Source organism: Myotis daubentonii, chromosome 2, assembly GCF_963259705.1.
Source record: "Myotis daubentonii chromosome 2, mMyoDau2.1, whole genome shotgun sequence".
Taxonomy (NCBI): domain Eukaryota; kingdom Metazoa; phylum Chordata; class Mammalia; order Chiroptera; family Vespertilionidae; genus Myotis; species Myotis daubentonii.
Genome location: NC_081841.1, coordinates 91802439 through 91827313, shown reverse-complemented (window position 1 = coordinate 91827313; position 24875 = coordinate 91802439). Strand labels below are relative to the sequence as shown.

At 43.3% G+C, this 24875-nt stretch overlaps 1 protein-coding gene and 1 non-coding gene across 5 annotated transcripts in view; both read right to left on the bottom strand.

Moving 5' to 3' along the window:
• Positions 1 to 24875, bottom strand: part of PLXNC1 (plexin C1) — a 164129-nt gene that overhangs the window by 85069 nt on the left and 54185 nt on the right. For all 4 annotated transcript variants that reach the window (XM_059683806.1, XM_059683803.1, XM_059683804.1 and 1 more), the window contains 2 exons: positions 9707 to 9821; positions 1898 to 2039 (listed from right to left, as the gene is read on the bottom strand). In XM_059683806.1, coding sequence (XP_059539789.1) covers positions 1898 to 2039; positions 9707 to 9821 — 257 coding nt within the window. The remainder of the gene's footprint in view (positions 1 to 1897; positions 2040 to 9706; positions 9822 to 24875) is intronic.
• LOC132229007 (small nucleolar RNA SNORA42/SNORA80 family) lies at positions 5880 to 6013 on the bottom strand. Its single transcript, XR_009451586.1, has one exon. It is a non-coding gene; the product is annotated as a small nucleolar RNA SNORA42/SNORA80 family (small nucleolar RNA).

Below are 24875 nucleotides of genomic sequence, written 5' to 3'. Positions count from 1 at the left end.
TGGAGAGATAAAATAGCTCAGGTGAAAAACACAACAATGACAGTCAAGGAAACACCCTGAGTGTTCTGAGGTCCATTGGCACCTGTGAGAGAACACGGGGTGCTAGAGTGACTGGGACAGTGAGAGCAGAATCCAGCAAAGCTGTTTGGAACACTTTCTCCCCAATGTTTCAAAGCAGAAGAGCCACAGGATTTGGTGAAAAGGGTGAGGTTACTCTAGGCCATGGACAAGGGTTTGAATAGTCATTGACTAGCTGAGTGCAAGATGTAGGAAGTGAGTTTGCTTGCTCAGAATATGCAAGGCATTCAAAAAAGGAGCAGGCAAAGGGTTGGGTGCAATTGATGGAGGCTCTAAAAGCAACCAGCAACTTTACAAGGTAATCTCAAAAACTTCAGAAACATATTTTATAGGTGAGCAAGATCTGCGTTTTAATACCCAAAATTAACTAAAAGGACATCACCAAGGCTGTATAGTATGGGCAAAGCAGTGTGGAATACTGAAATAGTTTTTCAAGCAATTCAGACACTAACAGTCACCATGAGCCCAGTAGCTGAGAGGCACTTTTTAAGCTTGGCGCTCTGGCCGGTGCATTCGATTCCCTTTTGAGGGGTTTAGGATTAATTAGGCAGCACCAGCTCTCACCACGAGCATCAGCTCCATTATAACCTCACCCCTTCTAGGAAGACTGCACCAGAAACCTGCTCTACTTAGCATATGTTCCAAGGGACCTGGCGTATATGGCATACTGTTTTTAATATGTTTGCTCCTCTTCTTAGCGCTATGTGTTCTAACCAGGGCCACCTCCCCGAGAAAGGTTGTTTCCCCAGGTGGGAATGTTTCCCTGGAGTTAGGGATTAACGGGACTAGGGACCAGTCTCTCTCTCACCCACAGGGACTCATGAATTCTCAGTCTGTCTACTGTAACTCATCACCATCTCTGGAATCCATCCTCTCTCCATCCCCATCTGCCTCAGTCTCAGCTCTCATTGTCCACCTCACCTGGACCACTGCAACAGCCTTCCTTCTATCTGATCTTTCAGAACTCCCTCTTCCCTCTTCTAGCCCATTCTCCACCTGAGGCCATTCATTCATTCATACAACAACAACAAAATCCACTGATTGAAAATGGCTACTTTGTGCCTTCTTTGGTACCCATTTTTTATCACTTTGCTTTCCACCTGTCCCTACTCCCTTTGCCTTAGTTACACAGAACCTCTTTTGGCTCCTTAAACAAAGCTTTTTCTCTCTATACTAGTGGGTCTCTGCTTAGAATACTCTTCCCCCTCCTCTTTGTCTGGCTCAAACCTACTCATCTTCTAGGAAGCTTTCCTTGTCCCCTCCGTCACCCCAAGTCCAGTTAGGCTTCCTTTCCATGTGCTTCCCATTGTACTTACATACAACATTGTAACAAGCTGTTTACTGATTTCTACCCCAATAGGCTATAAATGCCATGACCAAGGACCAGGTCAGTCTTTTTTTGGTTACTGTATCCCTATCACCTAGCACAGTACTTGGCACATAGTAGTTGTCCAATAAATACTTCTTGTATGAATGAATGAATGAATGAACTTAAGTTAATCGAATACTGGCCACTCTCTTCTCTCTTCTCACCAAGGACATCCCAACTCTTCAGATGACTGAATTCTCGGAACCATTTGGATTGGGTCAGCCCAATGGTCTCTGTCTTTACTCTGCTTGCCTATCCAGCTTATTGTCCTCTGTCGTCCTCAGTCACATCTGACAGTGGGCTCCTGCAGTCATGGAAGAGGTAGAGCAGAGGTCTAAAGCGTTGGACTATTTAGATTTTCTGTCATTTAACTTGCTTCCTGGGCAATTGAACTCAGGAGATTCTCTTGCCGTCTTCACTTTCTAATAAAAAGCACCAGTGCCCACTTACCTTTGTAGGATGCTGCGGTCAGCATGCTGCAGGTGCAGGGCTCATTGGGCGCACTTCTGCAGAACTCCCTGCCAGTGTCCACGTTCCTCACCACGCACCCCGAGGGTCTTGGAGAGATGCTTCCCGCTAATGTCACTGTAGTCTGTGGGAGGAAGAAGATGACCCGGGAGCCAAATCACTGCCTTTGTCTCATTTCCATCCATTGCAGAATCTTAAGTGAACTCACCCTTTGACTCACCACAGAAGAATTTCTCAGATTGCCGACGTAAAGAGAGCTGTTTCATTGGCTATTAGGTTTGCTCTTTTATGAATCACACATTCAATTCTTGGACTGTTTTTCTTCCTCAACCCTTGCTTATAGGTGAATATAAAACTGTCTCACCACCTTTATTATTTTATTTTTAAAAACTTATATCTTTGATCCATCTGGAGTTTATTTTTATATATAGTATGAGATAGGGTCCAACCTTAGTTTTAGCCAGATGGTTAATCAGCTATGTTGCAACCATTTACAAAACAAAACAAAAAACTCACTTGCCCAACTGAACTGAAATACCATTTTTGTCATATATTAGATGACAATATATTTAGAACCTACTTCTGAACTCTGTTCTGTTCCAGTGATCTACTGAGCTAATTCTATTCCAATTCATCAAGTTTTTACTACTGTGACTTTAAACATATTTACTATATGATAAGTATATTTATATCCTTATTTTTATAACTTCCTTAGCATTTCCTAGATAATATTCTTCCATATAAAGTTTAAGATCATTTTGTCCAAAGGGAGTTAAGGATATTGAACTGGAATTATACTAAATATATATATTAATTTTAGGAGAATTTATACCTTTATGATATTAAATATTACCATCCAAACACATGATTTTTTTTTCATTTGTTTCCCTTTGGTCCAGGGCTCATTTAAGGGAGTGTACCTTTCCCTAGCTGGGTGGCTCCATTGGTTGGAGCATTGTCTCATACACCAAGAGGTTGGGGGTTTAATTCCCAGGCACATACCCACATTGTTGGTTTGATCCCCAGTCGGGGTGTGTATGGGAGGCAACCAATTGAAGTTTCTCTTCCATCGATGTTTCTCTATCTCTCTCCCTTTCTCTGTCTCTAAGATCACTAAAACACATACACACACAACATATCCTCAGGTGAGGATTAACAAACAAACAAACAAACAAACAAACAAGAGGGTGTACATTGATTTTCCAGGTGTCAGCTCTGTATTTCTTATTCCTGGTTGCTAATATCAGTTTGTAGTTAAGGACATCCCAACTCTTCAGATGTCTGAATTCTCGGAACCATTTGGATTGGGTCAGCCCAATGGCCTGTGAAATCTACTTTTAAAATTATTTAAGGTTTTGTTTGTGGGAAACATATGACCAAATTTGGAGGTGGTGGCTATTCTGTGGGTACACAAGGGGTCACAAACATAAAGCCATGAAATTGCCTCTAAAGCAACTCTCCCCCCAATGACTTCACAAAAACAAGGCAGCCAGTCCTTCTGTTGAAAAGGAAACTTAAAGGAATGAATATGCCGATGGAGAGTCCCTTTGTACCAGGCGCACAGAAGGGTGGTGGTGGGAAGGTGGGCTAGGCATTAGGAAGCTGGAGCAGGGGAAGTGGAAACCCTATCCTGAGGCTGAAGAGCTCTGATCCCAGACAACCTGGGAGGGTCCACCTTCTGTTATGCTCTGACCTCCGCCCAGACTTTCTGTGTGGCCACCTAGGATTCTGCTGTCTTTTGTCCGCTAATAAGCTAAATCTATCTTAGCCCGGGGGTCAATCCCATCTTTCTATTTTCACAGAATTCTGTTTCTGCGCCATAGAATGATGCTGGGAGGAGGCAAGTTCTTACAGTCCCACCTGGAAGAACCAAAGTCCATCCATCTCCAGGGACTTGAGGCTACTAACGTACTCCATGCCATTCCCACCAACTCGCTCATCTTCAACAAACGGCTGACCTCTCATCCACCTGCCTTCTTCAACCCTGCATTTATAGCTGCACCACAATCTCAGCATACAGTCACATCACGTAGTACCCTGTATGCATATATATCTTAACTGTATTTTACTAAGAAAAGTTTTTTAAAATCCTATTTTTACCAGTTGTTTTAAATTTTTCACGTTTCCTTCTAGTTCTCACATACATATTTTTAATGTAACTATAATCATTGCATTTATTTATTCCATAAACATTTATCAAGCTCTTAACATGTGCCTAGAGCTGTGCAAAGTACTGACTACTCTAGTGAACCGAACAGCTACAGTCCTCACCCTCAAAGAGCTTATAGTCTAGTAGAAGGAGGGAAAAGTCCACTAGACTAAATCTAGTCTAGTTTTAGGGCCACACAAGGTTAAGAGATCAGTAAGAAAGGACAGAAGCCGGAGCTATGATGGTACAGTGGAAATGGACAGATTCAAGATGCCCTTTAGAGGCAGCATAGGGCAGGATTGGAAATGGGGCACGTGGATGTGAAGGATTTGGGTGAGCAAATGGATGGATAGAGGTACCATGTACTGAGATGAGACACAGCGAGGAAGAGGCCAATTTTAGGTAGAAAATTCAAGATTTCAATTTTGAATGTGTTTAGTGTGTGATAATCAAGGGATATGGGCCTGGAGCTTGGACACGCTATCTGGGGTTGAGATGAAGGAGGCATGAACATATAGGTGATACATAAAGCTATGGGAGTGGGTAAGATTGTCTGTGAATAAAGAGTCAGAAGAGAGGAAGAATCAAAGTGGGCCTGAAACAACTCTAATATTTAGAGTCAGGGAGAGAAGGAGCCAGCAAGGGAGGCTGAAGCATGGCCGAGGAAAAGAAAGACAGCGTGGCAGGGTGTGCAATGAAAAAGAGGGTTTCAAGAATCCGGCCAGTCAGCCAGGTAGGATGAGGACTTCTGGCATCTGCTGAAATGGCTAGATGGAGTCAACCAGTGACCTCAGGGAGAACAGTTTCCAGAGAACAGTGGGGCAAAAGCCAGTTTGGGGTGATCTGAAAATAGGAAAAAGCAAGTTTTTCTCAAGTGCTGTGGAAGGAAAGATTAGCCAGGAAGTTGAAGGTATTTTTACGTGGTTTTGAGTTCCAGATAAATATGGTTAAACAGCTGAAGCCTTGGCTTAATAAACCCAACATGGGAATCCTTAGATCCTTAGCAGGTTGATAGTTCTTTCTTGAACTACAATGGATAAAGAGAAAATGAAGACACAAAGGATCCGATAAAGTTTCAGTGTCAATTGACTGATAATGTCCATGGGGGCCAAGGAACATTCCACTAGGTCAACATGCCTTATTTTACTTAACTGTTCCCCTTATTGCCAAGCAGTTCCATCATTTCCAGGTTTCTAATTCTATAAATGCTACTGCAATAGCATCTGTATGCTTCTGGGTTTTCTTTCTTCAAGTTACTTCAGAATTCTAAGCCTGGAATTGCTGCTTGCAACAGAATGAATATATTTATGACTTTTGAAACATACTGCCAAATTGCTTTCCAAAAAGATTGTGCTAATTGGCATTGCCAACACTAGGTGTTAGCATATCTTATTATCACTTTAATTTGTATTTATTTGGGAGCTGGTGAAGTTGAACATATTGCCATATCTATAGCTAACTCTCTAAACCTCTTCTTGTGAGAACATACACTTTGCCCACTTACTTTTGGTGTCTTAATGTATTTCTTTTTAATGTTTCCTAGCTTTAATATCTTGCAATTAATATTTTACTTATTGCAAATGTTTTCCTAATACATGTGATTTAGTTACTTCTTAGTTTTTGTTGTATAGATTTTAAAAGTCAAGTTTATGAGTATTTTTTGTTATTTCATACTATATTGCTTCAAAGCTAAGAAAATTATACTTCCCAATTATTTGATGCTCAATTCTATTTTCTGTCAGCTTTTCATATGAACTTCTTAATTAACCTACATTTTATTTATTTATTTTTATTATTATTATTTTTTCTTTTTTCCACTGTGTAATCCATTTCAGTGCCTGCAACCTACTGGCAGAAGCTGGGCAATGGTTCAAGGCCACAGTTTGCTCTGGCATGGAGCACTATGAGAGACCCAGGGGGACGGGCCTGCCATAAAGCCAAGCTCATGCATCTAAATTTTATTTTTATATTTAATGTAAAATGTGAATTAAATTACAGTTTTATATTGTAAGTTATCATAGTCCCTTTTATGAAATAATTGTGTTTCCTCTTATTTTATGGCATTTAATCTTTAAAAGTTTTACATCTACTTCTCAGCTTTTTACTCTGTTTCAGGGAATAGAGTAAAAAGTATATTCCTATTTTTAAACCAGAATCATGGGCTGAATTATTGTCATTATTTATATATGTTTATAATCATATGGAAGTGGTCTTGCTTAAATAATTTTCTTTTTTCAAAATATATTTTGGATATTCTTAACCATTTCATATTATTCCAGATGAATTTTATATTAACTTTAAGACAGAGTCTATTCAAATTTTCACTGGGATTACATAAAATCTAGAAAATAGATTGAGGAAGAGGTGACATTTTTATTATATCTTCCCGCCAAGAAACATAGTATGTGTCTGGATATGTTCAAGATGCTTTTCATATCTTCTAAGAAAATACCTTGTGTGTTTTTGATTTTTATTTATGCTTTTAATTGATAAGTTTCCCTATTATGAATTATAAATAGTCTCAATAGATCACTGCACTACATCCTAATTACTATTAGAAAAAAATGCTCAAGAGAAGCTGTTATAAAGCCAAAATGACTATTTTTGGTAGTTGTCTTCAACATGCATCTCCTAGTAAACATGATTTTAAATATAGGGTATATAAGATTAAACCTGAGAATTTCTGTTGTTTTGATGAATGGGACCTTTTATTAATGGACATTAACAGTTTGTTTTACATCACATGCAAATAAGGCTATTGATATTTAAATGGTTGTTGAGCACTTAACACTTTGTTTTACGTTTACTAATTTAAAGTTATACCAGGTAAAAGCTAATAAGTTTGGATTTTGCAGATATACAACCACTTAACAGTGGCAAACAATGGTATTTTTGTCTATTCCAGCCCAATAATTATTCCTAGTACTCGTTTCTTGTATTACTGGACTGGACAGAACTGAAAATGATGCTGACTGAATCAGTGATGGTGAAATTCCTTGTTTTCATTATAATTTGTAAAAGAATGTTTCTAGTGACTCTCTTTTAGAATCCATGCTCTTTGTGGGAAGTACTTCATTCTGGCATTTTTGTCTTTATCAGTGTAAGCCATTTGTACCGCATGTTACAATCTCCTTACCGGTAGACACAAACATGACTTTACATGGGGCGAGAACAGGGTCTGCTATTCATCCTTTTTGTGTCTGTGTCTTTTTACTCATCTGTTCCTTACCTCTCCATCAGGCATTCCATCAGGGGAGCCCGTGTTTCCAACCTAGTAATCAATTCTTCCATATTTTTCTCAAATAACCATGAAGAGAAGTATACGCATAAACTTAGATAGGGACTTCTTGATCAAAACATACTTTTCTGCATCTTGCTGTTTTTACTCAACCTCATGGAAATCCCTCCAAGATACCTGGATTTCTCTAATTATTTCTTTTTAATGCTGGTTTCTTCATGAGAATGAGAATATACTATCTTCTCATTGTTCTGTGTAAAGAGATGAAGCTTCTTGGGAACAGAGTCTCTGTGTTATAGGGGAGTTTTCTGTACCTAGAAAGTTACCACAATGCCATGAGGTATAAGATGGGCAGTTCACCAACACTATGAACAGAGCTAGTGGGTAGAATGGAGGAAAACCATAGACTGCCCTCTCTGTAGGTCGGGATCAGGTATTATTTAAATAAACAAAGATCTGCCTGACCTGCGTGGCTCAGTGGTTGAGCATCGACCTATGAACCAAGAGGTCACAGTTCGATTCCTGGTCAGGGCACATGCTCAGGTTGCAGGCTCCATCCCCAGAGTGGGGTGTGCAGGAAGCAGCCAATCAATGATTTTCTCTCATCATAATGTTTCTATCCTTCCCTCCCTCTCCCTTCCTCTCTGAAATCAACAAAAATATATTTTAAAAAAGAATAAATATAAATAAATAAATAGACAAAGACCTGAGACTTTCGGGTAAGTCATCAACGACCACAGAACGGAAATATTTTTGAAACACTGTGACCAAGAGATGGAGTCAAATGTCCTATCAACACTGTTAAAATAATCAGTCCAAAGTTGGTTTCAAAGGCTAGTTTGACTCAAATTACTAAATCCTTATCTCGTTTATCTTGAGATTGATGATGAGCTGGAGAGATTGAGTAATGGTTGTGTGGGAAGACGAGAGGGATTAGGGTAAACCGCAGAGGGACTCAGGGTGGGAGGGAAGCAGTAGTGGCTATTTGGGTGGTAAACAGTTTTTGTATGACCCAGACTAGATATAAATGGTGGTTAATTTCTAAGAGTGAACCCAAAGAGAGGTAAGCAAATTGCATAAGCAGCACTTTTTATTTAATGAACAAGTTACATTCCCTCACTATATTTACCTGAATTGTTACCCTTAAAATTTTCAAAATGACAAACCAAAAAAATCTTGCATAATCTTAACCACTTATCAGAGCCCTGGGTAGATTCAAGGATTATGGTATTTTCTCTCACTCTCTATCAGCACCAACGATTTTTTCAGACTGAAATAAAAATGTGGTCATGCCTTCGCTTAGATGCCTGCGTGCTTTTTTTACAGTATCTATTCACTCTTGGCTCAGGCCTGTTTGGATGAGGCTTTGAAAGTTCTTTTTACATCCCCTCCCCCAAGGAAGACAATAGAAAGTGACAACAACCAAAAAACTTTAAACCCTTGAGAGTTCTGACCAGTTATGACTTGAAAGCTTGATTCTTTTATTATTTATCGCTCATTAAATGCTCTGGCTCTCCTTTATTAAATGTTAAATCATCTTAAAAGGTATGGTGCTTGCTAGTTGAAATGGCAAAGTGTAAGAGAAAAAAGAAAATGGCCCATTTCCTTATTAATGTGACATTCAAATAAAACAGAGTGAGGTCAACTGGCTGCTGATGGGGGTTCTGTACAATCATTCATAATACAAGAGCCATAATTAGGGAGACAAAGTCTCCTTACGGCACGTTGAGATAGCAGGGCAGGAATTCCATCTTCCCACAGGAGACGGTTAGTATGTGAATCAGAAAATGCTTGAATATACTCATTCCTTCCTTTCTCTCATCCAGAGACAGGGTTGACTGGCAGTTCGGCCATGGCAGGAGCCCACTGGCTTTCTTTCCGAGGGACCCCACTTACAATATTCACTGCCCACAGCGGTTTCTCTCCACTCTACCAATAGTGCTTGAAGCCACGTTCATAAAATAGCTGTCAGGAGAAGCCTGACCACATAAGGAAAAGGAATCATAAAACAAAACAAAATTCTACACTAAGCCACATTTAAGGCATCTTATTGACCATGAGTCTGAATTTCTTTTTTCTCTATTTTTTAAATCAATATGTTTTCATACTACATTAAAAGTCCATCTTTTCTTTAAATTCAACTATTCAGGTTCATCTGCAGCTCCCCGGGGTAACTAACTGCACGTGGACCGGTCCACGGTGTGTCTTGGTCTCTGCTGTATCCCTGGAACCCTGCAGAGTGCGTGGCATCTGGTAGGCTCTCAATGTTAGTTAATTAAGCGAATGACTCTCCTAACCAAGCATATTTGTTCACTAATAGGTATTTTTCACACAGAAGGAAGTTAGCATCAATTGTGCAAAACGAGACAATACAATGGAAGCAAATGAAAACCTTTCCTCTTACCTTATCTTTACTTCTTTGAGAGATGTGGATTTGGGGGCACATTTTAGCTCCTGATGAAATATCCAGCCAGTTTTCTGAGTTCTCTGAATGTACACAATCATCTTTAAAAGTACACCTATTAAAAAGGGGGAGGGCAACAAAACAGCAACCCCACACATGCATTAGTTATACTTTCTCACACTGGCGTCAGCACAAAATCCCAAGCTTTGTACAGTGGATTATTGGTTTTGAGAAAGAATAGGAATGAGATGCTAAAACCATGAAGAGCAACAGGAACAGAGCAGAGCGTGTTTCCCATCATGTCTGGGAGCAGAGAACAAATGCAAACAACATGTTGAACTTAGACTCCAGAGCCATCTCTTTAGTTGCCATCTCCAGATACATCACAAGCACAGCCTCTCGCGGATTCTGAAATTAAAGAGCTCCCTTCTAGAAAAACCTAGCAAAGTATAGCCCAAGAAAGCGTTCATATACTATACATATTTTAGGTTTGCAATTCACTTCCAGAATACTGACCTACTGCATAAGTTATTTTGTAGTAAAAAAAAAAACAAACCCAACATATTACTACTTTGTACTTTTTCAATATGACAATTAAATAAAAATATGTCAAGGGCAGAGTCTTCCCAAGAATTTGATAAGATATCCCATGACTATGTGCTACCTAACATTTATTTATTTATTCAGATATACCAAACTCTATCAAAAGATATGGGGAGGCACTTTCCAGGGCCTTTCCTCAGAGGAGGCCCCCAATGAACCACGCTGTGCTCAGGGCCAGCTACTCTGAAAACATGGTCAGAAGCGGAGTGCTGAGATCACTTGGTTTGCTCCATGTCTCGGTCACTCCAGGTCATGCTGACTTGGGACCTCGTGCCCCCCCAGAGGGCTGCCAGCCGATAGGAAGAATGAGCGCCCAGAGCCACATTATTTCCAAGTAGCGTTGGACTCCACAGACATTTCATCGAACAATGTCAAGGAAAGAAGAAAACCTCTCTGTTATGTCTGCCTCCGGAGGGCCGACGGCTCAAATGAAGAGGTAGGAGAGAACCAGTGACGCTGTTGCAAAAGAAACTGAAAATTCATGAATCATGAGATTGAAATGCAACCCAACGGTAACTACACTCAGTGTGGGAGTCCCTGAGAGGGTCGGAGTAGAATGAGATGCGGGCCCAAACAGTGTATTTGACATGCGTTGACATTTTACAGGTGTTTCTTTCTTCTTCCCTCCCTCCCCGCTCTTCTCTCTTTTAAAATTCTTAAGAACTTAGGCCCCATGGTTTTGTCTTTGAGCTCTGTGCTAATTTGAATATGACAAAAATAGAACAGGAAACCAGTGAGTTTCATTAGGCATCATCGCAAGCACAGGATTCTCAGCATGTCACCATATTATGACATTTTGGGGAGCCCTGTTTCCAGCGAGCATGCCTGTGTCTGAACTCACCTACACCTGCGCCAGTTCCTCCCCCAACGCCTGACCAGTGGGATTGTCACCGGCAATTCTCCAAAGCCATACATTTGTCTGACCCTTGATGGCTAGCTCGTCTGTCATGGACATTTAGTTCAAATGAAGTCACCTCTCAAAGTCAGGGGGAGTTGGCAATGGAGGGACATGTACCACTGGACTGGAAATCAGAGACTGGTGAGGCTGGTTTCTAATTCTGTAATTGGAAAAGATTATGACTAGCAAGAACGAGTTGCCTCTCAGGGGCTCTCTGGTTTGTACAAGGCACTTCCTCTGCCGATAAGAAAGAAAAAAAAAAAAGCCAGTTTTACAGAGACTGGAGTACAAATATTTTGTAGGCTCTTAATGCTGCCTGGGAGTCAAGGCCCAAGGCTGCCAAAAAAACAAGTGTAAAATATTTCATACAAATAGTGCTACGATTTGCCAATTTGTAGGCAGAAAACAGTAGTGCCACTGAGTTATCACTCTCTTTTCTGAACTCCTATAGCATTTCTTGTCGGAAGCATACGTTTTGGTATTTAATCATATGCTGCCTTGAATTACAATTTAACTGTTTCATATGTCTATGTCATTTCTCCCCGAGTAAGCTCTAAGCTCCTCAAAGGAAGAGAGGATGTCTTTAATATTTCTTCAGCAAATCCCTCAGTGTCTGGCAGCATGATATGCAAATACTGGAGTTTCAATAAATATGTTTGAATAAATGGATGAAATATGAAATCTCTATAGGTCCTTTCTGTTGGTGATTTTTCTCTCTAGTTTCCCTATGATTTATGTCTGACTCCTACATATAGTAAGGAGACTATTTTTAACATAAGCCAAAAGTTCATATCTGGGGTTGGAGAGGGAACAAATTAGGAGTTGAAGTTTTTAGTTTATCTTTTGTAAAAAAAAAAAAAATGTGTGGGTGTGTGTGTGTGTGTATGAAATAGACCTTCCAATTCCTATTTTGCATAAGGTAAAAACAAAATCTAACCATGTTAAGCAACTAAGCATGAATTCCTTGTTTATAAAGCACTTTTGAAATTTCTAAACTCCCATTCTTTGCTTCTCACCATAAAATTGAAAAATATAAAATTGAAAAAATAAAAAAAAACAAATCGTGACACCCAGAATGTATAACCAGATGGCCAGCCAACAACAGTGTCTTATTACTTCTCCGATATTACAAGTTATAAAATCTTCATGACAGCACATTACCCACACATTCAAACTTCTTACGGAGGGGGAGCAGATCTTAGAGCTCCTACATGTTAGTAAACAAAACCAGTTACTTTGAAATGATCCCTTTTGAAAGCTAACCCTCCGACTCCCATGTATGAACAAAAGCAATGGTCAAGCGCATAAACACGTAAGCCATTGCTCAAATAAAATTAAAATCTCAGTCGGACACCAGGCTTGGTGCGGGGGATCCTCAGTGAGTCACTCCCAGATAGACTGACTTCTTAATTGGCTTCATTGCATTTTCTTCAGGCCACAGCTAGGAGGGGAAGTGGATTCGCTTTGGGATGAGTGCATTCTGGAGAAAATGGCAGAGACAGATTTGCTCTCCTTACCATACACCACTGCCATTTCCCCAGCCGCTGCTGGGAGTCCACCCCAAAGTCCTAAGATCCCAATCGGTATTTTATTTTTCTAGTCCTTCATCCAGCTAGATCTCATGCTCACATGACAGGGCCAATGTGCAACACTAGCCCATTCGCAAATTAGGAAATGAAACAATCCCAAATGCAAAGAAAAAACTGCTTGAATTAAAAAAAAAGCACACAATAACCAATAAGTTAATTAAAAAAGGCTTTCCTTAGGTGAAAAACATTGTATGCGGAAACAATTTAGTGAATGAAACTATTTAAGAAGGCTTGTTCTTATCCGTTTGCTATAAAACCTGCTGTAGATCTTAATTTATTCTAAATAATAAGAGTTTGATATCCCACTCAACTATGTGTACATGGACCACCCCTCCCCCACCCCTCACTCCTAATGAAGTATGTTCAAAACCTACCCAGGCCCCGACTCATGAACAGGGAGCTCCAGACATTTGTTTCTAAGTTTGCTGGTTAGAACTCAGAAAATATTTTCATTCTGTGGGTTTGCTTCCTGAGTTTATGGAAATCTGTCTAAACCCTAACATCCGCTAGTAACTACCCCACCACGCAGCTGCATGGATGGGACGCTGCCCCATGCCAGGTACTGGTCTGAGGGTTGGCAGTTAGTACTTCCCCGCTAGTCCTCACACAGCCTCACTGTACAGGCATGAAACTGAGGCTCAGACAACTGCAACACCATGCCAAGGTCACATAGCCAAGGGACAGCCGCCTGGCTTCAGAGCCACACACCTGGCCACTCAGTTGCATGAGCCCTAGCTGCCATTCATAAGGTGCATGAGGATAAAGACAGTCAGAGTTCCTCCTGGCCTACTGGGGTCTCCACAGTGGTTGCAGGATGGGGCTGGGACTTGGCTGGGACAAGGCGACGGAGATGAGGACTGCAGCAGCAGAGAATAAAGAAAGCGAGGAATAGTTTCGAGGACGAAAGGGACAGCAAGGATTTAGGAGGGGTGGGGATTCTGAGAGGTCTCTAATTTTCACTGATCACCCTGAACACAGAATATCCAACTATAGGTTCAAATTACAGGAGGCCCCAGCTTCAAAAAACTATTGTGCTTTTTAAAATTTGCTTGCAAACCATCTGTTTGTAATATGGAATACCTTTTCTCCCCATAGAACTAATGTTATGAACAGTGATTAGGTTTTCAGGTTCGTTCACAAAACCCATTTATCCATAATGTTACCTCAGTACTACATATTTGCAATAAAAGAGAAGCAGGAAACAATGAGATTGCACCATTTGCATTATATAGCAGTTTTTCTTCTTTACTTATTTGTGTTTCGGCTCAGCTGGTAACCTGGGAACAGTGCCCAGCTGGATCGACTTTTACATCTATTACTACAGTATTGTATTTATACAGTTTTTCTGTTTTTTAATAGGTATGGCTTAAATTATTAATTGTTTCCATGCCAACATAAAGAACTGGGAGACCCACCTCCGAACAGGAGCTGAAGCTTCCAGGCAGGTGAAATGCCCGTGGGCCAGGCTGGGGGACCTTGAGAACCTGACTCTATTAGGCTAGAATCTCTCAGTAAAAATTTACCACTTACTCAACCTTGAAATAAAACTCTGAACTCAGAAATGTAACTTCTACTTTGGGCGCCCCTGGAATTTCATCAGCATCCTCTAATGTAATTGTTCACCAAGAGCAGACAGTCCCTGGGAAAACGGATAACTAAATATCAGGTACTTGGCCTGAATGTGGGGGTCGGTGAGACCCGTTGCGAAGAGTCTATGCTGATATCATATCAGAAAACTTGTAACAAGGACAGTCCAGCCTCTCCTTAGGGAAGAGGAGACTGTGTCCACACTGGGCGAGGCTTCGCTACAAGAGCATCCCAAGGTCTCTGCCAAGTGACTTGAAACAGAGGTCTGTATTTTTTAAGAAAGGCACAGAGCCCAGAGGAGGGCCAGGTGCTCCCTGGAATCAGGGGACTTTCATTAACATTGTCAGTCCATGAGATGAAGAAACCAAACTGAATTGAATAGATAAAAAAAAAAAAAAAAAGGAAGTCATGGTGACAAACTAAGTCTGAAGTCAAGGCCTCCAGACTAAGGGAAGGAAATGCCAAAACACAAGACCAAAATCCTCCTGAGAAAGCTGAAAAACTGGATCTTCATAGCTGGGGCTGAAAGTCATGATAAAATTATGCTAATCACAGACGCAATTTAGGTGTTTTTTTTTCCACAAAAGCAAAAACATCCAACATGCCAGGCAACATTCTTTCATGTGATTTGGTTCATTTATTCTTCACAACAAACCTATGGGTAAGTATAATAATTGTCCCTGCTTTGCAGATGGAGAAACTGAGGCATGGAAGGCTCAGCAGAGGGGCTGAGACACAAATCCAGGCAGTTTAGCTTCCAAGTCAATGGTCTCACCTCCTACCCTAAATTGTCTCTCACTAGAGCTAATACTTACTGAACCATTCCCATGGGCCAGACACTGTTTCTGGGGCTTTCTGGGAATTAACTCATTGATCCTCACAACCTGTTCCCCATAAAAGGGAAATTTCAGAGATGAGGAAATGGAGATGCAGACAGATTAGACAGGATGGTATGAATCTTAGCAGTCTGGCAGTGGTGTCCATATCTCACTGCTATGCCAAATTCCTCAAAATTGTACCAGGATAGCAACATCGTAAATGCCAAGATAACAGTAAATAGGTCCACCCAGAGCATGAGCCACACAAGAAAAAACAGGTTTTTATTTCATTTCTCAAAGTGTGTTCTATGGGTTGTTTTGGGTGTTCGTGTTAAGGGTTTTATTGCTAAGAAGTTTGGGAAACACTAGTTAAGTTTCTCTGGTGCAGGACTTCTCAGAGCCTTGAATATGATAGTGTGCTTTGTAACTTCCCAAGACAGGATTGAATGATGCACCGTCTTTCAGCTTTTTTATTGAGGGTCCGAAGTTCTAGTCACACACAGGGGGAAACACTGCCCCATCTTGGTTCCTGAGCAACAATCCAAATGGTGGATCAAATTAGAAAACTCTGGCCTTTTGGGAGGCTCTTTTTCTCAACTGTCATACTCAGTTGATCATGATCTGCTAATTCTAAGCATCACTCTATCCTGCATTCCACTCTCCCCCATCTCTTCTCACCTGGGCCCTGCAGCAACCTTTTATTTGGTCTCCCTCCTTCCCACCTCCAGTGGCTCGAATCAGCTTCCACGCCGATATCTAGGTCATGCTCAAGCACAAAGCTGATTCTATCACTTCCTGATTAAAAATTTTCAATGCCACCCTTTCACCTATTTCAAACTCCTCTACCCATAGGCCTGCTTTTCATGACCTGGACCCTAGAACACATGCTTCCACACCCCTCTCGTTAGCCCCACACTATGATCTAGCCCCGGCCTTCCTCTCCAAATGCACCCCAGGTAATTGTGGGTTGTTAAGTCTCTCTCACTATTTAGCCTATAAGCTCTGAAGAACACAGATCCTAATATCTAGTACATCGCACCTAGCAGAGAGCAGTTATTTGATAAACACATGCAGTGCAAACATCCCAGCTCTTCCTAGCATGTCTGCCCTTTACTGTCCAGAACGCCCTGGCGCCTGCAATACTTGGTGAGATTGTGTTCCTTGTTCAGACTTGTTCAATGCCACCTCCTCCATGTATGCCCAGCCTCCAGGCAAAACAGTCACTCCCTCTTCTGTGTGTCCATGGCACCTTACACATGCTCCCGGTATATACAGCACATTACATTAGTTGTTGATTTGCCTCTGACTAGACTGTAAGCCCCCCAGGGGAAAGGCCAATCTTATTCATCTTGGTGCATCCAGAGCTTGGTACCATATCTGGCATTCATTCTACAAGTATTTACTGAGTGCCACTGTACACCAAGCACTGTGTAGACACTGGGGACACATCCAATATAATAAAGAGGTAATATGCAAATTAACCCTCACACCCTCACAAGATGGCTGTCCACAACAAGGCCAGCAGGGGGGTTAGTGAAGGATGACCAAATGACTGAACAGCAGGCTGAGTGGGGCAACCAGGCCGGCGGGGGGCTGTTAGGGGTGACCAGGCTGGCAGGGAGGGCAGTTGGGGGTGACCAGGCAGGCAGGTGAGCGATTAGGAGCCAGCAGTCCAGGATTGCGGGAGGGATGTCCGACTGCCGGGGTCCTGGATTGGAGAGGGTGCAGACTGGGCTGAGGGGGACACCCCCCCCCCTTGCTGTGCATGAATTTCATGCACTGGGCCTCTAGTCAGTGTATAAGTCACTTAAGGTCCCTCTCTTAATGAGCTTACATTCCAGTGAGGCACACAAACAGGAACCAAATAAGCAGACAATAATTTAAAATAATTTCAAACTGAGGTAAGTCTGCTGCAGAAACTGAAAATGTAGCAGGGAGGAACTCCTTTAGAAAGGTTAGTCAAGAAAGATGGCATTTAAGCTCAGAACTCAAGGATGAAATGATTTGGCACATCAAGAAGAGTGGGGAAAGCATTCCAGGAAGAAGGAACAGCATGTGCCTAGGCCTTGAGTTCACATAGAGCTTGGTCTCTGCAAGGAACTGGTTAAAGCCCAGACTAGCTAGAATATATGAAGGAAGGAGAGAGTGGTTCTGCCAATTACAAGCCGGTGACCTTGGGCAAATCACGTGTCCTCTCTGTGTCTCAGGCTTTCCATCTGCAGAAAGGCAGATAACATTAGTTTCTACGCCATGGAGTTGTTACAAAAACATATACTTATCTAGCTGAGCTTACAATAAATATTAGTAGTAGCATTATATTTATTACACAGGCAAGTAAAAAGAATTTAGGCAAACATTTAGATGACACAAGCCAAACAAAAACAAAACGGTAGTGAGGAGACAGGGATTTGGGCACTAAGGTTGACCAGACAGCCCATTTGCATTGCTCACAGACACCGAGCCAACATTCAACATGCCTTTTCCATGTATAAAGGCACACACAGTTCAAGGCTTCTTGGAAGATTCTTAATCACACTCGTCTTTCCTCCCAAGACCAAAGGGTTCTTTGGGGTCTTTCCTTGAGCATCAGCTATGAGAGCACTTTCCACGGTGTAATGAAATTATTTGTTCAGTGTCTGCTGCCTATACTAACCTGTGAACTTCTCCAGCACAGTCTCATTCATCTTTGTTTCCCTCAAGGCCTGGTACAGGGCCTGGCGCACTGCTGGCATACAACAAACGTTAGCTGAATTGGATTAAGGATTAAATTTTAAAGTGACTAAATTCTTGTCAATGTCTCCATGATACCAGCATAAGTTGTTCCATTGATTTTTGTTCACTGGTCGGCTGTTAATTGGTGCAGTGGAAAACTAGCCTTTGTCTTAAAGCTTTGAGCTATTTAGCACACAGAAAACACATTTGCAGACTGAGCCACTCACACAAAAGGGATCTGTGGCCTTCACCCCATGTGTTTCTTTTGTGGGTGATGAGTGTACTAAAAGTTGGAATTTTATTTCCAAATGCAAATTATGAACTAGAGAATTTAAGTGAAGCATTTAAACACAGGTAGCATGGAACTAAAAATGATGCCTTTTGAGTCAGAAGAGCTGGGTTCAAAGCTGCTCTCCCACACATTCTCCATGTGATGGGGCACATCTCTTAGCTTCCTTGGGCCTCAGGTTCCCCATCAGTAAACAGGTGGCAATAATACCTCATCCTCCTGAAAGCGGTATTAAATACACCCCTGGCATATCAGAAATGGCCCATGCTCAATATAGCAGAATACAAGCATTTAAATGTAATAAGACGTTCCAAAAGAAAGAACATGGAGGAGTTGCTGGGAACAGGACAAATGCTAGGTCACAAAGACAAGTGAGAGCATTTGAGGGATTTAAAGCCAATCGATAGATACTTATGAAAGTGCCTGCTGCCTGACATAAGGTCATTTCAAAAAAATCTATTCCATTAAAACATATATTTACTAAAAGGGGTGTTCCTAATGGTACTTGTTCCAAGTCGGAGAGCATCAATTTAAGAGATGGCACCGATAAGCAGTTTGGACGCCGAGGGCCGCAGTTACTGCTCTCCAAACAAAACAGGCTTCTGTGGAAGGTGCACATCTCCCTGTGCCGCCACTGTCAGCCATCGGAGCACCGGGGTGGACCAGTGGCCCTAACTGGTTTCTTCCCATTTTCCACCTTTTGCTTTGAAGTAAGTAGAATTTATTCACAGCTCCTCTAACAGCTAATAGAAGTGAAGAACTCAGGGGATTCAGGGTCACCCAAGACCCCTCTCCAGGGTAGAAGGCCCCTAATCCCTTCCAGCATTCTTGGGAACCCGTATGCACGGTCCGGCCTCTGCCAGGGTAATTGAGTAATGCCCGAGGCCCAAATAACATATTCCTCTCTGCTCCCCCCGACTGCTTCCACCCCACAGACAGTTGTCCTACTTGCTTCTACACAATTAGTCTGCACAATGGGGTTCTTACGCGGGAAGGAGGGGCCGCCCCCAAATCCCATTATTATCATTATTGCTGTCATTAGAGCCTCACTGGACCGTAAAGGAGTGTCACTGCATAGACTTCAAACACAAGGACGCATCCCAGGTTGGAAGGGGAGGAGGACTGCATGCAGCATTAGAATGATCGTCAGCAGGGCCATGTTCCTTCAGGTTCAGGGGAGAAGTCTGTCGCAAACTGCCTTCCTGGCCAGTCAGCTAGATGTGGCCATGCCCTGGTGAAGGGAGACATCCCCAAAGCTGAACGTGATCCTTCGGCCTTGGCTCAGACGTCCCCGCCTTGGTGAGGCCTTCCAGGACCTCGCTGGTTGGAAGCTGCAACCTCCCCTGCTTCCAGCCAGCACCCCCCTCCTCTGCTTTATCTTTCCTCTTGACATTGATCACCATCTTGCATGCCATTTCTTTCTGAATTTTTACACTGTCCGTCTTCCCTCACATAGTAAGCTGAATAATGTTCCCCCTAAATCCATGTCTGCCCAGAACCTCAGAATGTGACCTTATCTGGAAATAGGATCTTTGCTGATGTAATAACTTCAGAATCTCAAGATGAGATCATACTGGATTTAAGGTCTGGATCCAATGACTGGTACCGTCATAAGAAAAAGAGAGGGAGACTTGGACACAAAGAGAAAAGGCCATGTAAAGGCAGAGGCAGAGATAGGAGTTATGTGGCCACAAGCTAAGAATACCAGGAGCCACCAGGAGCTGGACGAGGAGAGGAAGAATTTCCCCTGAACCTGAGGGAACATGGCCCTGCCGACACCTTAATTTTGGATTTCTAGCCTCCAGAAGTGTGAGAGACTAAATCTGTGTTGTTTTAAGCCACTGAGTTTGCGGTCATCTGTTATAGCAGCCCTGGGAAATGAACACACCTCACTAGAAGAACTCCAAGAGAGCAAAGTTTTTCACTGCTAGAGACTCCTACTGCTTGAAATAGTGTCTGACACATACAGGGTGCTCAATAAATAAATGTGTGGATGCTTAACTTTCAAGGTGGAAGGGTTTCTTTAACTCAGGCTGGCCTTGAGTCCCATTATCTTTCTTATGCATAATCAGTCATCCATGAAGGGTCCATATGGACCAGGTTCGCCCCTCACTTCCCATGGCGATGAGGGGTAATGTCTCTTTCTTGTTCCTCTTCCCTTTTACTACAGAGTAGGCAATGGTACTGGCTTGGCAGTTAGAGCTAAACCTAGATTTGAATCATTACTTGAGGAGTGGGGGACATCCGGCCCAAGGGCCCATGAAATCATTTGGTCTGGCCCTGCCCAGGCATTAGGGGTGAGTTAATTAAATGTTTGACTAAATATAGCAGGCTAATTTTTAAGTTGATAATTTTGTATAGCCAAAAATGATGTTATAAAGTACCCAAATGGCCCTTGGTAGAAAAACAGGTTCCTCATCCCTGCACTACTGGTACTTGTTCAACCTGTGGCAGGTAGAATAATGGCCCCAAAAGATATCCATGTTTTAACCTCTGCAACCTGTGAATATGTTACTACACATGGCAAAAAGGACTTTGCAGAGGAGATTAAGGGTCTCAAATGGGAGATTATCTTGGGTTATCTGTGTGGGCCGAAAGTACACAGAAGGTTCCCTATAAGAGGAGGCAGGAGGGTCAGAGTCAGAGAAGGAAATGTGATGATGGAAACAGAGTCCAGAGGCAGAGAGATCTGAAGATGCTACACTGCTGGTTTTGAAGATGCGAAAAGGAGCCATGAGCCAAGGCATGCGGGCTGCCTCCAGGGCTAGAGGAAGATAAGGAAACGATTCTCCCTACAGCATCTAGAAGGAACACAGCCCTCCAATCCGAGACCCCTGTGGGATCGGGCCTAAACCGGCAGTTGGACATACCTCTTACAATCTGGGACTGCTGGCTCCCAACTGCTCACCTGCCTGCCTGCCTGATTGCACCTAACTGCCCCCCCTGTTGGACTGGTCACCCCCAACTGTCCCCCCTGTAGGCGTAGTCACCCCCAACTGCCCCCTGCCGTCAGCCTGGTCACCCCTCACTGCCCCCCATGCGGGCCTGGTAGCCCCACACAGCTTGTTGGGTTGTACGTTCGGTTGTTTCAGATGCGATGGTCACTTAGCCTTTTATATATATAGATTTTAGCCCAGTGAAACCCATTGCAGGTTTCTGACCTCCAAAACCATAAGATAAATAAACACATGTTTTTTAAGCCATCAAGATTGTGGTAATTTGTTAGCAGTCATGCAAAACAAATACACAGTCTATGGCTGGAAAGTGGGTACTGCATTCTTCCTCCTCTGCTGTACCGCTCCCGCTGCCAGTATGAGAGTCATCCCCTGCACTGCTGTGCATCCCAACGGGTTACTCTTCCTACAGACCTTACTTCATAGGGTCCAAAGAGACCTAAATGGATCATGGGCTAGAATGTGCATGACACAGCACATTCTTCTCCATGCATGCAGACCCGCCTTCTGGCCGGCCTGGCTCCAGGCGGGCTTCCTGGGGGAAGGGCACCCAACTGCATTCTAGAGAATAAGTGGGCACACCTGATGGACTCCCCTACCGAGAAGCCCTCAGTAGCCTTCTCTGCGGCACTGTCCACCTCTCACAACGGCAGACTGGACTGCAGTGACTCAGGCTTCAGGAGAATGAGGCAAAAGGTTACCAGGCCCCATGGGTTGTCTTGGTCAAGGTTTAGGGCAACAACAGCCCATTGCATTTGGGTTAATTATTAGCCCTGGGGAGGCTTGAGGGAGGAATGTCTCTTGGAGGAGAGAAGAAAGGCAGACCTCAAGGCAGGAGAGCAATGCAAGAAACCAGATGTGTCCATAAGCAGATTATTTAACTCCTTCTGATTGTTATTCTGAGGCACACATATGTATAGCGTCCAAGTTTCAGTTTTCTCTCTGTGTTCAAAACCCCCTTCTGTTACCCCCAAGCCTTTCAGAAAGGCTGACGGGGAACTGGCCACAGAGCCCTGTTGTTAGGCCGAGTTGAGAAATGACCGTGGTCACAGTCTCATGTGCAGAAGAGACGACCAGCAGCTGAAGACCTAACAACTGCTCCCAGGGGCTGGCTGCCTACAACTATCAGCATGAAAGAAACACGAAGAATACGGACAAATGGTAAATTCAGACAAATGATCAAGGGGAGCCTGCAAACACCTTATAATTAGCATGCCTGGGGGCTCCGTCCCCGCCTTGTAGACATCCTGTGCAGGGCGGGGCACTACAGGACGGGACCATAAAGACGAGTGTGGCCCCTTTTCTAAAGAGCCCTGGTTCCTTTACATAACTGGGGCCAAAGCAAGCAGAGCCCCGCGGTGGTGCTGGGAGAAGTGGGAAGGCTCAGGAAATCTGGAGAAACAGCTGCCAAGTAGAAGACTCAGGAAGATACATGAGATAAACTCACCCTTTACAAAATGTACCGAGAGACAGGGATCCTGGAAGGGAAGGGAGGGGAAGTGCGGTACAGCTGGTGCTTAGGTTAACACAGTGCATCTTCTCCACTGCCATCAGAACCATCTTTTTAAAACACAAATACAATGTCAGCCCTCCGCTAAATCCTTTTAGTAAGTTCCCTGCAGCAACCAATAAAGTCCAAGCTCAGAGCCCTTCTCATCCTGGCCACACCCCGCCTTTTGAGCCAAAGCTAGAGTGATACAATTCATCCGTCACTCCCTCAAAGACCTCTTCTCGGGCTGGATCCTCTGCCTGAAGTGCCTCCATACCCACTTCCCTGGGGAAAGTCTACTCTGGCCGGAAGGCTGAATTTTAATGCTACTTCTTGAAAGCCTTCTCAAACTTGGTTACAAGTGATGGCTCCCCCTCTGGGGTCCCACCATCTTATAGCTAACGTTATTTGAGTGCTTACTGTGAACAGGCACTGTGCCTAGGATTTCATGCACATCATCTGATTTAATCCTCTCAGCAACCCTACAAGATTAGAGCCCTGCTGTATAGAAGAGGCGATTTGGCAGAAAAAAGATAAGAAACTTACAGGTCCCACTGATGCCCTGATTCAATCCCAAGCAAGCTGATCCCAGGACCCGCATTCTTCCTCCCCTGCTGTACCACGCCCGCTGTCTGTGGGAGAGTCACCCCCGCACTGCTGTGCATCCCAAACGCTCCTCCTCCTCCTCCTCCATCCTGCTCCGCAATGACAACTCTGTCCTTCTGGGCACCCAAGCCAGACACCTGCACTCCTCCTCCTATAATCTCACCACCGAAGTCCTGCCTTGCTTGGAAAAGAGTGATAACGCACCCACTGCACCCTCTGACACTTAGCCCTGGCTCTGTTAGAAGTCCTTCCCCATCTGACTTAGGTGCCCATTGTTTGGGCTCCAACCCAGTGCCTTGTCCAGTGCCTGGGACACAGTAGGAGTCCAGTGTACTAGTATGTTTGGGTATCATTTCTTTATTTTCTTTGTGAGGACTTAGATCAAAAGAGAAAGAATACATCTTCCAGAAAAACAGTGGCCACCTGGATATTTGCTTTTTCATTTTATGGCCCTATTTTTAGCGTGTCAGACTCAAGGGGGAATCCAATTAAGCACTAAATCCTGTCAAGACTATCTTTCACCTAGCTCTTAAATCTACATCCACCCACTCCTTCCTATTGCCACTGTCATCTCTCTAATTCAGCCCCCAATCTCTTGCTGGTTTACCGCCACCTTCTACGTGATCTGCAGCTTCCAGCAGTGTCCCCTCTGGTCTATTTTGCTTGTTGTAAAACACACATCTGATCTAGTCTCTCTTCTAGCCCAGCAATGGCTCCCCAAAGTCCTTCCAACAAAATCCAAATTTAACATGGCTGATAAGACCCAGCCACACCTAGCACTGCCTAGCATGCCACCCTCATTTCCCACACTTCTCCGCTAGGCTACATGCCACCCATACTGAGCACCAGGCTCTCCTATAGCTCCTGGACTTGGCACAGCCTGGTCCCTGAGCCAGCTCTGCCCCCATTCCTCTTCACTTGGCTGATACTGTTCACACTTCAGGTCCAGCTTCGACATCGCTTCCTCCAGGAAGCCTTCCCTGACCTTTTAAGTTTGGGTTAGATGGTTTCCCAGGTAACCCTTTGCTTCCTCTGTGCTAACGCTTATTGTATTCTATTTTCTTACTGGTAAGTTGGTGGTAGCTTCTTATTGAGGTAGACTGGGTTACTGTTCCCAGTTCTTCATTCTCTCTTGCACTGAAATGACACATCCATAGCCTTTGCCATGTCCCTTTGCATTGTCTCCCACTGGAATGGGCAGAAGATATCGACTCCTCTGATGATGGGCTTGGCTATATGACTTGCTTGCAAACATGTGTGAGCAGAGGCTTGGAATGTGCTGCAGGGTTTAACTTGGCCTCTGTGCTTCTTCTCTCTGCCTCGAGAAGAGTGTGTGCAGGATGAGAGATATGTGAAGCCGACCTGAATGAAACTCTTGACCTGAAGCTTGAGGCCCCCAACCCCCACCCCTGCTGAAGCTAACCCAGGAGCAAAAACAAAACAAACACAAAACCCCTACAAATGTCTGTTTGTGTAAATCACTAAGAGTTTGTTACTCACTATTATTGGAGCAGAACCCTGACTACTATACTTGTCTACATCCTGCACTAGGTTGCAAGCTCCACGTAGGCAAGAAAGACTGCATTCCAAGCACCTAGCACAGGGCTTAGCACATTGTAGGTGC